Source organism: Thalassophryne amazonica, chromosome 17 (assembly GCF_902500255.1).
Source record: "Thalassophryne amazonica chromosome 17, fThaAma1.1, whole genome shotgun sequence".
Classification (NCBI taxonomy): domain Eukaryota; kingdom Metazoa; phylum Chordata; class Actinopteri; order Batrachoidiformes; family Batrachoididae; genus Thalassophryne; species Thalassophryne amazonica.
In genome coordinates this window covers 66299080-66314834 of record NC_047119.1, presented here as the reverse complement: position 1 = coordinate 66314834, position 15755 = coordinate 66299080, and the positions used below count along the sequence as shown (strand labels likewise).

General features: G+C 42.7%; 1 protein-coding gene across 2 annotated transcripts in view; it reads right to left on the bottom strand.

Moving 5' to 3' along the window:
• scai (suppressor of cancer cell invasion) overlaps window positions 1-15755 on the bottom strand; it is a 136695-nt gene that overhangs the window by 29470 nt on the left and 91470 nt on the right. For both annotated transcript variants that reach the window (XR_004566083.1, XM_034192575.1), the window contains exons 7-9: window positions 11942-12040; window positions 11698-11850; window positions 7945-8046 (exon numbers count right to left, since the gene is read on the bottom strand). Coding sequence is in view for 1 of the 2 variants with exons in the window: in XM_034192575.1 (XP_034048466.1) it covers window positions 7945-8046; window positions 11698-11850; window positions 11942-12040 (354 nt within the window). In the remaining variant the exon portion in view is untranslated. The remainder of the gene's footprint in view (window positions 1-7944; window positions 8047-11697; window positions 11851-11941; window positions 12041-15755) is intronic.

The following is a 15755-nucleotide window of genomic DNA, read 5'->3' as shown; positions in this document are numbered from 1 at the left end:
GAAAAAAATTGATGCAGCAAAGCTCCAAATCGTTCAGACATTTATTCGCAATAAAAAAACGACGAGAGGGTGGACCAGTGCTCACACAAAGCCTGCTCACAGGCGAATGACGCAACCGACAGGTGTGAAAAAACTCACGCATGCGCACGAAGGTTCATGCTTGGCTGATGCAATCACACGTGATTCAAATCCATATGGTTTTTGAAAAAATAAAAAGGTCGGATACTTTCCTAACAGACCTCGTATCTGTTGGCACCTGAAAACAGTCTTCTGCTGAAGGGTGTAGCACACCTTTCATGGGTTTACGGATGTATATTACACTCCCAGAGGAGAGTTAAAGAGGTCAGCAAACAGTGACCCCATAAACATAACGCCCTGAACACAGATTGACTGGCCGCTGATCAGGCCTGTCAATGTCTGTTCCAAAACAGAAAACAATCTGCATTGTATTTTAATTTCAGCCTTTATTTTGATCCTGGCATCAAAGTGACTTTGCAGCCAAACCCACATTCAAGGAGAAACAATTTATTTCAAGATGCAGAAACAAAATTAAAACCGAAATAGTCTCTAACAAAGTAAAATATGCATTACACCCTCTATCTGCACAGATTACATCAACCACGAGATGTCAGTGTCACTTCTTTTTATTTTAGAAATGTTCAAAATCTTCCTGATCCATCATTATTAATTATTATAATATTATCATTATATTTTCCAACATCACTATTACCATATTTTTCAGAGCATACGTCATACCTGTCAAAAAATGCCTTGTGAAGAGGAAAAACCATATATAAAAGTCACACTGGAGTATAAGTCACACCTTTTTCCGTGTTATGAACGCTTTAACTTGGGATAGCTGTAGTGCATTGTTGTAGTGTATTTTTATTACTAGCATTTATTCATTTATTATTGGAGTTTATTTTGTTTAGTGCTTTGACATGTGAAAGTTCTACATAAAGTCATTCTAATTACTATTATTAATAACAAATGTGAATTATCGGTATATAAGTCACACCGGAGTATACGTTGCAGGGCCCAAAGAACTAGTTAAACAAACAAACAAACAGCCACGTCTTGTACTCCTGAAAATACGGTGTCCCCAATGACATGTTATCATGTCCCAACTGGGTGTCCAGGTGTGTGTGTTTGCATTTTGTGTGGTTTCAATTATTACAATGTGATGAGAGCCCACTGATGTGTGCGCCTCGCCGTAGCGTCTTATTAGGTGATATGCTGCATGGCACGACACGTATTCCCCAGCTGTGCGTAGTGGTCAGGTGCAGTTTGAATGCATGCTCATCGCTGTGCGCATTGAGACGTGGTTGGGGTGATCCAGTTTGCTTTTATTTTTTCCTATGTCGTCATCATTTGCAGACACACAGGCGGCACCGTGCCTTGCACATGGGTGATTGTAGCACATATGACAATATGTGTCCTCCAGCATTGTGTTGTGCTGACGCAACAGCTGCAATATGGTGTGGTGTACATTACAGGACTGCAGCACTGATCATGGCCGGTGGTCAGCACCATCTCTGCTTGATTGTGAATGTCATCCAACCCATGACATGATTACATGTCAATCAATCCAACCCATGACATGATTACATGTCAATCAATACGTGACTGACACGCGACATGCCCACCTTCATATCGCAGCAACGTGCTCACATAGATGGGCTCATGGCTCCAGCCTGTGAGGCTGTCATTCAGCCTGTGACATGACAGATGGGCCATGTGGAAGTTGCAATCGCGTGTCACGTGACATGCCTGTCTGGTCGGCTGTCGCTGTGACAAGCAGCCGGGCTAGGGTCTTATTTTCATCTCTGTTGTGGTGGTGTGGGTTTGCGATATGTCATCCAGACAGCTGCTGTTACAGGTAACATCCGTGGAATGTACGACGACATCAAGAAGGCTTTTGGTCCAATGCAGAGCAAGAATGCCCCCCTCAAATCCTGCAGTGGAGAAGTCATTCCAGACAAAGGGAAACAGATGGAGAGGTAGGTAGAGCACTTCGAGCTCTACTCCCGTCAAAACACCGTGTCTCCCACAGCCCTTGATGCAGTCGAATGCCTGCCTATCATGGAAGACCTAGAGACTTTGCCAACAACTGAAGAACTCAGCAAGGCCATTGACAGCTTGGCCGCAGCCAAAGCGCCGAGCAGTGATGGGATACCCCCAGACCCAATCAAGCACTGCAAGACAACTCTCCTGCTTCCGCTGCATGAAGTCCTGTGTCAGTGTTGGGAGGAAGGTGCTGTACCACAGGACATGAGGGACACCAAGATTATCACCCTCTACAAAAATAAAGGAGAGAGAAGTGACTGCAACAACTATAAAGGCATTTCTCTACTAAGTACTGTTGGCAAAGTTTTTGCTAGAGTCATACTGACGGGCCTACAGAAGCTGGCAGAACAGGTCCACCTGGAATCGCAGTGTGGCTTCCGTGCTGAGAAGTCAACCACTGACATGGTCTTCTCCCTTCGCCAGCTCCAGGAGAAGTGCAGAGAGTAACAGATGCTCTTGTATGTCGTATTCATCGACCTCACCAAGGCATTCGACTTAGTCAGCAGAAATTGCCTATTCAAGGTTCTCCAGTTGATTGGCTGCCCTCCGAAACTGCAGAGCATGATAAAATCCTTCCACACCAACATGAAGGGGACAGTGCAGTTCGACGGCAGCGTCTCAGAGCCCTTCAGCATACGCAACGGAGTGAAACAGGGGTGCATCCTCGCTCCAACCCTGTTTGGCATATTCTTCGCTGTATTCCTTCGGCATGCTTTTGGCACTGCTACAGAAGTGACAGAAGTGATCCCTCTGGGATCAATAAAGTATCTATCTATCTATCTATCTATCTAAAGCATGCCTAAGGAGTACAGCGGAGCATGCCTAAGGAGTATACCTGCGGACCAGATCAGATAGCAGGCTTTTCAATCTTGCCCGCCTCAGAGCCAAGACAAAGGTCCATGAAGCTCTCATTAGAGACATGCTCTTTGCATTCGATGCAGCTGTTGCTAGTCACACACAGCAAGATCTGCAGTCACTGATGGACTGGTTTTCCCAGGCATGCAAGGACTTTGGGCTGACTATCAACCTGAAAAAAACAACATCCTGGGTCAGGATACAGCAACACTGCCAGCCACCACCATCGACAACTATGAACTTGACACAATCAAGGAATTCATTTACCTTGGCTCCACCATCACCGACAACCTCTCTCGACTCAGATCAACAAGAGGATCGGTAAGGCAGCAAGAACAATGGCAAGTCTCCCAACTCGAGTGTGGTCAAACTCGAAACTGTATGTGGCCACAAAAATGGCAGTCTACAATGCATGCATAGTCAGCACGTTGCTGTACGGTAGTGAAACATGGACAACATATGCTCGCCAGGAGAAATGGCTGAACACCTTTCATCTGTGCAGCATCCGCCGTATCCTCGGGATATCCTGGAAGGACCGAGTGACCAGTGCTGAAGTACTCACCCGTGCAGGCCTCCAAAGTATGTTCACCTTGCTCAGCGCAGACTACGATGGTTGGGTCATGTCCACCGCATGGAGGATGGATGTATCCCCAAAGAAATCCTATATGGTGAGCTGAAGACTGGGAAGAGAAGCCGCGGACGCCCACAGCTTCGCTTCAAAGATGTCTGTAAGACAGACATGCAGGCACTGGACATTAACATGGAAGCCTGGGAAGATCTGGCAGGTGATCGCACAAGGTGGAGCAGCACCCTGAAGCAACAACTCAAAGCAGGGGAAGAGAAGCTCATGGCGTCAGCTGCAAGCAAGAGGGCACGCAGAAAGGAAAGAAAGAGCGCCATCAGGCCAGAGACCATCTATAGATGCGACCGCAGCGGCAGAGACTGTCACTCCCGCATCGGACTACACAGCCACAAACATCACTGCAGACACAACGACAACTAGGGTGTATTTCCTTGGTCAGCCCAGACCGACGGAGGCCTACTACTGGTGGTGTGGGTTTGCAATATGTCATGGTGTTCCACAGCTGTCAGCTGTGCCATCACGGACATGACACCCATCCAGCTGTGTGCGCTTTGCTGACCGCAATCACACTGCACTGCAGCCACCATCCGCAACCTCAGCTGCACCTTGACTACAGGCTTGTGTTGTGGTGGGGGGACGACCCACTCACACGCCATCTGTGTTGAGGGGGGGGAGCACACTCACACGCTAATTGTGTTGCTCGGTAACACACGCGTGGGGCACTCAGAAGATGTGGAGCCATTTGCACAGCCTGCTCGAAAGTGGTCATCTGCTCTCTACTTTCGTGCTGGCAGCGCAAATGGCCCCACATTTTCTAAGTGCCTTGCAAGTAGTGTCGGATGTTCGTGGGTGGCACCTGGACTCTAGCCAACTCTGGGCAAGAGTGGGAGGAATGGTCATTCATCTGGAGAAGGAGAGAGCATATCTCACCCATATTGGCCTCTCTTCATTGGCTTCCTGTTAATTCTAGAATAGAATTTAAAATTCTTCTTCTTACTTATAAGGTTTTGAATAATCAGGTCCTATCTTATCTTAGGGACCTCATAGTACCATATCACCCCAATAGAGCACTTCGCTCTCAGACTGCAGGCTTACTTGTAGTTCCTAGGGTTTGTAAGAGTAGAATGGGAGGCAGAGCCTTCAGCTTTCAGGCTCCTCTCCTGTGGAACCAGCTCCCAATTCGGATCAGGGAGACAGACCCTCTCTATTTTTAAGATTAGGCTTAAAACTTTCCTTTTTGCTAAAGCTTATAGTTAGGGCAGGATCAGGTGATCCTGAACCATCCCTTAGTTATGCTGCTATAGACTTAGACTGCTGGGGGGTTCCCATGATGCACTGAGTGTTTCTTTCTCTTTTTGCTCTGTATGCACCACTCTGCATTTAATCATTAGTGATTGATCTCTGCTCCCCTCCACAGCATATCTTTTTCCTGGTTCTCTCCCTCAGCCCCAACCAGTCCCAGCAGAAGACTGCCCCTCCCTGAGCCTGGTTCTGCTGGAGGGTTCTTCCTGTTAAAATGGAGTTTTTCCTTCCCACTGTCGCCAAGTGCTTGCTCACAGGGGGTTGTTTTGACCGTTGGGGTTTTTCCGTAATTATTGTATGGCTTTGCCTTACAATATAAAGCGCCTTGGGGCAACTGTTTGTGATTTGGCGCTATATAAATAAAACTGATTTGATTTGATCTGGCACTCGCCGACATTCGGCTGCCTTGATCTCGCCATTCGACCACAGTTCGACATGATATGTCCGACCTGCCGTGCAAATGCTGCAAACACGATCAGATTGCAGTGCAATCTCATCTTGCCCACCATTCAAACGGGTTTTCGTTGCGGGTGGCATGCAAATACAGTGCATGTGATGTGCCCAAATGGATATGGCGACTGCTGTATGAGGTGCTCGAGGTGGCTCCGATTTTCCATAAGTGCCATTCGAATCGTGTTATGTGTGAAGGGGCCCTAAGCTGCGCAAGTGCAGATACATCAAATGGTGGATGCCGGGAGAACTTGACTGCATACTGAGGAGGTAATTCGGGCATTTGATTCAGGTGTGGTGGACCAGCGACACATCTAAAAGGTGCAAGACACCAGCCCAAGAAGACTGGAGTTGAAGACCCCTGCACTAGACCATCACCTCCCCTATAGTAAGACAGCCGTGCCCATACTGAAAACGGCAAGGAGACATTTAGCCAAAATAAAACTGTCCACATTTCCAACAGAATAATTTTCAAACAGAGAACACTCTGTTTCTCATTTCTGGGAAAATACATTGATTCACCAAATAAATAAATACATAAATAAATTAATTCTGGGAATGACAGGAAAATGCTCATTACTGAGGAACTTTGGCAGGATGATATCGATAGCACACTAAGAAGGATTCATGAGGAAGACTGTCTTTTCAAGGGCTGTAATGGGTTGGAACAGAATGGATAAGTGATAAGTTGGATTTGAGACCCAGTATTCTCAACCTTTACAACAAAATAATTGCAGAAACTTTCAGATTGCTCATCACTGGTCTCAGGAAAGGAATGAGAAGGACTGCAAATCACAGAATTAATTACTTTAAACAGAGTTTTGGGATTATGATTGTTTCTGGATATAATATCTGAAAAGTCAGATGTAAGAAATTGGCAATGGGAAACAGAACAGAATTTAGTCGTGAATTCCATTAAGACAACAGACAATAAACATGTTTCTCATTTAAACTATCCTAAAATACATTTCAACAACACAACAGACAGAACTACAGTGTATGTTCAACTGATTTCTGTGAACTAGGCTGAAAAAATTAGTTATCTACCAATGAGCCAATGTCTGATGTACGAAAAGCAATTGAAACGTTTTGAGCCTGACCCAGAAAAAGTAGAGCGTGATTCTCCATCTTTTGCATTCTGAGATACCAACATTTCTTGAGAATGTGTGACGTTTTGACTCACTGGGTGCAATGTTGAGAAATGTTGGTTTCTCAGAATGCAAAACAAGGTGAACCACGCTCTACTTTTTCTGGGTCGGGCTCAAAACTTCTCAATTGTCTCTCGTAACATAGGTCAGAACTGATGCCACACACCCTAAGCGCTACTGTTCATACAATCACTTTTGTAGCCAGGTTAGACAAGTCAAGTGTTGGATACTAGAATATCTGCAAGTCACAGAATATATCTTTGACTTCATTTACATAAATCATTAACAAATACAAACATTATGATCCTGTATGGTGAATCTGTCTGGAGTAGGCAAATCTCCAAACTGGACTGACTGTGCAAAAAGGAGAATAGGGAAGCCATCAACTCAGCCATCACATCTCTGAAGGAAGCATAGGCTTCTGTGTGTGTGACTGGAGAAACTTGAGGTGATGCCACTTTTGCTTGCTGCAGCATCAGTCACACCTTCACAGCTGAGTGGAGCAGAGAAGGACTTTATACTTCAGTCACATTAAGGAAAGATATCAGGAATTGATTCTAAACGTTTGTATTTGTTTTTGTCTGACAAAAGTAATTTTCTCCATCCACAAAATGCACACCTTGTTAGCTGATGTAAGCCAGGTCCACCTGAAAGTTTTGGCGTGTTCAAAACTTAAGGCAGATATCGTGTGGAGAACTTTGGGGCTGCTTGTGAGTTGTTTTGTGAGGTTTTTTTTTTTTTGCCATTCTGTCCTCTGTCATTTTTCCTGCTGTTGTCCAACAGTTCATTCTGGCGTTCTGACAGGTCAAAAGTAAGTGCAGCTCCATGTCTGGAAGAAATAGATCTCTCTCTCTCTCTCTCTTTCTGAGCTGTTTGAGTAAGGAAACATAACTTCATGCTTCCAGAGCACCAAACTCTGCTCAAATGCAGCATAATTGTCTGGAAACTGGAAAAATATTTCTGCTCAGTGCAGAACTCCATGGAAGCATGACATCTGTCCATTAGCTCCCCAACTCCACGGGAGGCTGACATATTTGCCAATGGACAAAATATTTAAAAACGTAACTAATCATTTTGCTGTGTCCATCATTAGTGTGACTGCGGCTAAAGCAGCAAGAAAAAAGATCGAACAAAGTCTGAAGTCTCTCATGTGCCTTCCTTGCAAAATGCAGCAGAACTTTCACCTGTTTTGAAGAAAATCCTTCTCTGTACCACTCCAACACGAAGCTGTATAACTTTTGGATGAGACAATATGTGTGTGTATAAAAACCTATCACCTCAAATGTTGTTCAGTAATTTTGTGTGAAGAATTTTGCAGTCAAATAAGTTGTAATAATTTTTAACCACAGTTGTAATGTCATAGTTGTTTCGACAAGGCTGCAACAAACAATCAAAGGTCACTTTTCAAATACTAAGGGTCCCTTGCTCTGAGACTGAACCATGTAATGAAACAAACATACCGCTGTTATCCAAGCACCCAGTAGACCATATTATTACAAGCGATTATTACACGAGTAGTGGCTTGAAAATCACACTCACCAGTGTTCCTTGTTTTGAGGTCTGTGTGGCGAGATTCACAGGTTCCCTCTCCAAAGTTTGAAGCATGCGAAACATATCGATGGCTAACTCACTAAACTTCACCTGAAAATAAATCAATAAAATTAAAATTAAACAAAAAAAACAAACAAACTTGAAGTCATTTAAAAAAAAACTGGATTACTTTTAGCAGATTTGTGGACTTGTCCTCATAGCATTGCTGTTGTAGTTCTGGCTGGTTCCCGCCTCCTCCACAAGGAAAAAAAAGAAAAAGAAAGAGGCGAGCACACACTGCCAAAAATGGGCAGGAATCTGCCCAGTTTCGAGTGACGTCACATACAGGAAATGGGGATTTGTTTCTTTTTTTGTTTTTGGGCTAAAAGCTATTTGTGAATAGAATTTTATATATCAAAAATTAAACATAATGCATAAAATTGAGCACAGAAGAGGAGTGAACCAGCCAGTGCTATAGATAGCTTGCATCTGTGTAAACCAATCACAAGCACTCAGTGCACAGAGCTCTCAGCCAATGAAATAGATTAACTAGCACTCGCTGCTGCTTACCAGCCTCCTTTTCCACCCTAGTTTAGGACGCGGGGACCAGCCAATTGCAAATTGACAAACTGCTGCCTGGAATTTCACTAGAAAGACTGTTTGAGGGAAATCCATCTATTTTCCACTAGAGGTGGGGCCGATCCGATCCCGGATCGGTATCAGGTTCCGATACAGACGTAATTCACTTATCAGAAAATACCGATGCAACCCGCGACATTTTCCGATCCCGGAGAAGAGCCAATGTGAATCTTCTCAACTGCTGTTTGTTCTCTGCTTGTTTACTCTCGTCCGGGAGGAAGAGAGGGGGAGGTTTTCTGAAGCCAGGCTGTTTGAGAGAGGTCTCTTCCGCAGTGTTCTAGCTGCAGATAGCGGCAAATTTCTGCCCGGATCTTGGGTTCAAACTGTCTGTTCGTCGAGCAGAGATTTTCTGAAAAATGAATTAAATTGTTGCTGAAAATGTGTGCTAAAAAGTTAGCCGCTTCACTGTCACGAGGGTGTAAAATGCTAGCTCAACATGCAGCCGAGGAGGACAGCCGAACAAAGATTCTGTCCGCTGAAAGGGAAAAAGTCTCCATTAAAATCCTGCATGAGAGCTTTGATGATGATACATTTATTTGACAGTTGAAAGGCTTCGTGTTTCCCAAAAGTTCAAAGTTTCCGCAGCACGCAAACAGTGAGAGAGAAAAAGAGAGAGATGGACGGAGGAAGAGAGAAAGTGAGCGAGAGAGAGAAAGAGGGGGAGAGACAGACAAAGAGAGAGAGGGGGAGAGACATTGACTATGTTTACATGCAGCCAATAACCCTTTCATAACCGGAATATTAGCAATAACCCGGTTGCCCACAGGTAAACACCCGTAAAAACCCAAATATGCTCATATTCCGGTTTTTAAAAAAACGAATATGACCCCTGGGTTTCTCCTTTTCTAACCCGAATATCAGGTCATACAAACGGGCATCGGGATATCCCCATACAAAGGAACATTATTTTGTGTTCTGCGCATGTCCTATCCGCAAGGAATCTTGGTCTTTTGAGTACGGCAACTGCTTGTATGTGGCACGCGCAACCCACTGGACACCACAGAAGCAGAGATAAACAGCGCATTGTGTTCTGCGTCCTTATCAGGCAGGCCGGTCGCGGCACCGGTCAGCATCACCGCGATTGATCTGCCTCCGACGCACTTACTGAATCTGCAGGCTCGGTAAATGCCGCCCCCCTCTCTGCTGTGTGGAGCTGCGCCAACTGTGGCAACAAGTCCAGAGACTATGCTTGCTGTTTTGATGGGGAGGCAGCCCGCAAGGATCGATTTCTTGCGGAAAAAATCCACAGCACCGCAGGGTCTCGGTATACCGCAGCCGCAGAGCTGCGTGGCCATGACTTGGATTCTTTGCGGGTCCCGCATCCGTACCCCCGGAGGCAGTGAGCGGAGGGACAGCAAGTGCATTGTGTTCTCCGTGTGTCTGTTTATAATCTTCTCGGCCAGAAGATAAAAGAGAGTGTTTACACAGGAGAGAAAAGTGAGAAAATGTTAATGCCTGTTTGAGAAAAGTGTATCAAGTGTGTACTGAGGGGTTTTACACAAAGCAGGATTTGCACGAACGCCAGACCAAATCAAGCACTGGTAGAAGACGTGCGTCTCTGTTTAGATGGGGATATTCCAAATGAAACCAATGACCGTGTATACAGGTGTAACTCTGTCTGCTTAAGCATGTAAACGGGTTATTCCTAATGATTCAGAAACCGGAATATTGACCTTAACCCGAATATTAACGGCATGTAAATGTAGTCTCTCTCACACACACACACACACACACACACACACACACACACACACACACACACACACACACACACACACACACACACACACACACACACACACACAGACAGACAGACAGACAGACAGACAGACAGACAGACAGAGAGAGACAGAGAGAGAGAGCGAGCGAGCTGTCTTTTCTCTAAGTCTATAAAAATAAGGCTATAAAAGTCTATACAAAAATAAAACTAATTAATTCTTTCACCAAAACATCAAATCTAGGTTTTCATACACCTTCTGGCAAATTGTAGCTCAACTTTCAGGTCTCCTTTTTAGGAAAATCCTCATATAAAATCAACAATAATGATAATAATAATATTAAAGCAAATAGAGCTGGAAAAGTATCGGTATCAGTAGATGACCAAATTCAGGTATCGGATCAGAAGTGAAAAATTGTGGATCGGTGCATCGCTATTGTCCACAATGCTTCAAGGCTGGGTTAGTCACAACAGGCCAAGTAAAATGACCAAACATCCCTGTCCAGGACAACATCTTTAGGCTTCTCCTGAGGAATCTCAAGGCCTTTGCCAGGTCAGACAAAATGTTCCTCCTTACCTTCTGGACAAGTTTAACATATGGCTTCTTTTTTGCACTTTAAAAGTTTAAGTGGAATTTGCAAATGCATTTCAGATTGTACTGCAAATGTTTCCCAAAGTGATCCCTACTCCATGTGGTTATATTAGCTATTGATGAATGGTTATTCTTAATGCAGGGTCATATGAGGGACTGAAAATCACTGTAGCTTAGGCTTGCACGCATAGAATCGAATCTTTTATTGTCATTGCACATGCATACAACGAAATTTGTCCTCTGCATTTAACTCATCCTAATTACAGTTAGACACAATCCAACCACTAGGAGCAGTCTGGCGCCTGGGAACCAACTCCAGATGTAGACGCTGTCTTGGTCAGGGGCAGAGAAAGGAGCAGACCCTAAATAAGCATGTCTTTGATGCCTGTTACACAATGAAATTCCTCAAGATTCCTTTAATTATTTAATGACATTATGCACTGTAGCAGGAGAAATATGTAAATCCCTTCTTATCTTTCTTTCAGGAACACTGTTTTCAAAAATTCAATCATTTTCTCACACATTAGTTGACAAATTGGAGATGCTCTGTCTGTTTTTGCTGCTCAAAGACTAAGCCATGAATGCTGATGTTACACAGCTGTTGTTACTATATGACTATAAGCTAGCAAAAACAGATATACCGACAAGCTCTATACTGAAGAAGTGCACAGTAGTTAATGTTGGCTATTTTAGGGTGAACGTCACACAAATATCTCATTCCATTACACCCATGTTGTTAACTGTGTTACTCTACCTAAGTTTACGGTACCAATGCAACTTACAAATTATAAAATAGGCTGAATGGATTAAAAACCTGGTTGTTACAGTTGCCGATGATTAGTGCATCTGCAAGGACAAGCTGTCCAACCACCATGCCTTGTTCCAGTGGAGGTACACTTCCCTCCTGCAGCCGACTACTGGTCACAACAACAGAATTGTTTTCATTCAGCACCACCACTGGATCTGCCTGTTTAACACAATTGAAAGTGGAAAAAATAAACACATGAGCCACAGTTCATATACTCAATTAGCTATTTTACATTCTGCATTTTAGGTACCTCGACAAAAGCTGCCACTTCCTGTAGAACGAGGTTCCATTCCAGTTGGTCTTCTGTGTTGAATCGCTGGGTGTATTCCTCAATTTCCTCAGACAACTCCTGCAGGTAGACAAGACAGCCTTCAAATTGGAGATGCAAACATGGGTTTACAAACATAAAAATTCCAACTGCAATGCAATATTAATCATACAATGAACTGAAAGAATGGTGAAGGTTATGTAATCGCCCCTATCTGTTCATCTCTGGATACCAAAAATCCAATGCTTTACAATAATGTTTTGAGGAAAAACACTGGCCACTGGGTCAAGGAGACAGAGGAAAGGCAACTACTGAAGACTGCTCGGCCATGAGTTTACAGCCATCCAGCCCCCATCACCCCCCCAAAAATTGCATTCAAACACATGTAAGATTACCGCAGACTGCTTTCTAGTATACAACCCCTGGCAAAAATTATGGAATCACCGGCCTCAGAGGATGTTCATTCAGTTGTTTAATTTTGTAGAAAAAAAGCAGATCACAGACATGACACAAAACTGAAGTAATTTCAAATGGCAACTTTCTGGCTTTAAGAAACACTATAAGAAATCAAGAAAAAAAGATTGTGGCAGTCAGTAACGGTTACTTTTTTAGACCAAGCAGAGGAAAAAAATATGGAATCACTCAATTCTGAGGAAAAAATTATGGAATCACCCTGTAAATTTTCATCCCCCAAATTAACACCTGCATTAAATCAGATCTGCTCATTGACATTGACCCTATGCCATGACACTGACCCTATGTGTCTTTTTGCAAGGAATGTTTTTGCAGTTTTTGCTCTATGGCAAGATGCATTATCATCTTGAAAAATGATTTCATCATCCCCAAACATCCTTTCAATTGTCCAAAATATCAACATAAACTTGTGCATTTATTGATGATGTAATGACAGCCATCTCCCCAGTGCCTTTACCTGACATGCAGCCCCATATCGTCAATGACTGTGGAAATTTACATGTTCTCTTCAGGCAGTCATCTTTATAAATCTCATTGGAACGGCACCAAACAAAAGTTCCAGCATCATCACCTTGCCCAATGCAGATTCGAGATTCATCACTGAATATGACTTTCATCCAGTCATCCACAGTCCACAATTGCTTTTCCTTAGCCCATTGTAACCTTGTTTTTTTCTGTTTAGGTGTTAATGATGCCTTTCGTTTAGCTTTTCTGTATGTAAATCCCATTTCCTTTAAGCGGTTTCTTACAGTTCGGTCACAGACGTTGACTCCAGTTTCCTCCCATTCGTTCCTCATTTGTTTTGTTGTACATTTTTCGATTTTTGAGACATATTGCTTTAAGTTTTCTGTCTTGATGCTTTGATGTCTTCCTTGGTCTACCAATATGTTTGCCTTTAACAACCTTCCCATGTTGTTTGTATTTGGTCCAGAGTTTAGACACAGCTGACTGTGAACAACCAACATCTTTTGCAACATTGCGTGATGATTTACTCTCTTTTAAGAGTTTGATAATCCTCTCCTTTGTTTCAATTGACATCTCTCGTGTTGGAGCCATGATTCATGTCAGTCCACTTGGTGCAACAGCTCTCCAAGGTGTGTTCACTCCTTTTTAGATGCAGACTAACGAGCAGATCTGATATGATGCAGGTGTTAGTTTTGGGGATGAAAATTTACAGGGTGATTCCATAATTTATTCCTTAGAATTGAGTGATTCCATATTTTTTTCCTCTGCTTGGTCTAAAAAAGTAACCGTTACTGACTGCCACAATCTTTTTTTCTTGATTTCTTATAGTGTTTCTTAAAGCCAGAAAGTTGCCATTTGAAATGACTTTAGTTTTGTGTCATGTCTGTGATCTGCTTTTTTTCTACAAAATTAAACAACTGAATGAACATCCTCCGAGGCCGGTGATTCCATAATTTTTGCCAGGGGTTGTAGTACTGGTGTAGCGGATTACAGTTGATCCTTGGTCCAAACTGCTCCCACGGTTCAGAACACATGTGAGACCTGGAATAATTTCAAAGCTTCAGGCACCTTGATAATTACACAAATTTAATCCCCGCACTGCTGCACAATTTGTCGTGTCAATGCATCCTGCTTTGTCCCACTTGACGCCACGCTATATAAAATAATAATTTCATAGCCAATGACACATTTGCTCTCAGAACTAGGCTGATGAAATCATTCTTTCATTGCTCCCAGAACCACAAAGAAATCGACAGCTGCATGTTGTCTTGTGCACATTGTGTAGTGGAAAACACACATACACATACATACATATATACATATAGATACATATACATATATACATACAGATACATATACATAGATACATACAGATACATATACATAGATACATACACATACATGCATATAGATACATATACATACATATAGATACATATACATACATATAGATACACATACATATACTTACACATACATATATACATACACATACATATACATATTTACATACACATACATATATACATACATATACACATATACATACACATACATACACATACATACATATACATACATACATACACATACATACATACATATATACATACACATACATACATATAGATACATACACATACATACATACATATACACATATACATACACATACACATAGATACATACACATACATATATACATACACATACATACATATAGATACATACATATAGATACATACACATACATACATACATATACACATATACATACACATACACATAGATACATACACATACATATAGATACATACACATACATACATATAGATACATACACATACATACATATAGATACATACACATACATACATACATATACACATATACATACACATACACATACATAAATATACACATATACATACACATACATACATCAATCAATCAATCAATCAATTTTTTTTTTATATAGCGCCAAATCACAACAAACAGTTGCCCCAAGGCGCTTTATATTGTAAGGCAAGGCCATACAATAATGATGTAAAACCCCAACGGTCAAAACGACCCCCTGTGAGCAAGCACTTGGCTACAGTGGGAAGGAAAAACTCCCTTTTAACAGGAAGAAACCTCCAGCAGAACCAGGCTCAGGGAGGGGCAGTCTTCTGCTGGGACTGGTTGGGGCTGAGGGAGAGAACCAGGAAAAAGACATGCTGTGGAGGGGAGCAGAGATCGATCACTAATGATTAAATGCAGAGTGGTGCATACAGAGCAAAAAGAGAAAGAAACAGTGCATCATGGGAACCCCCCAGCAGTCTACGTCTATAGCAGCATAACTAAGGGATGGTTCAGGGTCACCTGATCCAGCCCTAACTATAAGCTTTAGCAAAAAGGAAAGTTTTAAGCCTAATCTTAAAAGTAGAGAGGGTGTCTGTCTCCCTGATCTGAATTGGGAGCTGGTTCCACAGGAGAGGAGCCTGAAAGCTGAAGGCTCTGCCTCCCATTCTACTCTTACAAACCCTAGGAACTACAAGTAAGCCTGCAGTCTGAGAGCGAAGCGCTCTATTGGGGTGATATGGTACTACGAGGTCCCTAAGATAAGAAGGGACCTGATTATTCAAAACCTTATAAGTAAGAAGAAGAATTTTAAATTCTATTCTAGAATTAACAGGAAGCCAATGAAGAGAGGCCAATATGGGTGAGATATGCTCTCTCCTTCTAGTCCCCGTCAGCACTCTAGCTGCAGCATTTTGAATTAACTGAAGGCTTTTTAGGGAACTTTTAGGACAACCTGATAATAATGAATTACAATAGTCCAGCCTAGAGGAAATAAATGCATGAATTAGTTTTCAGC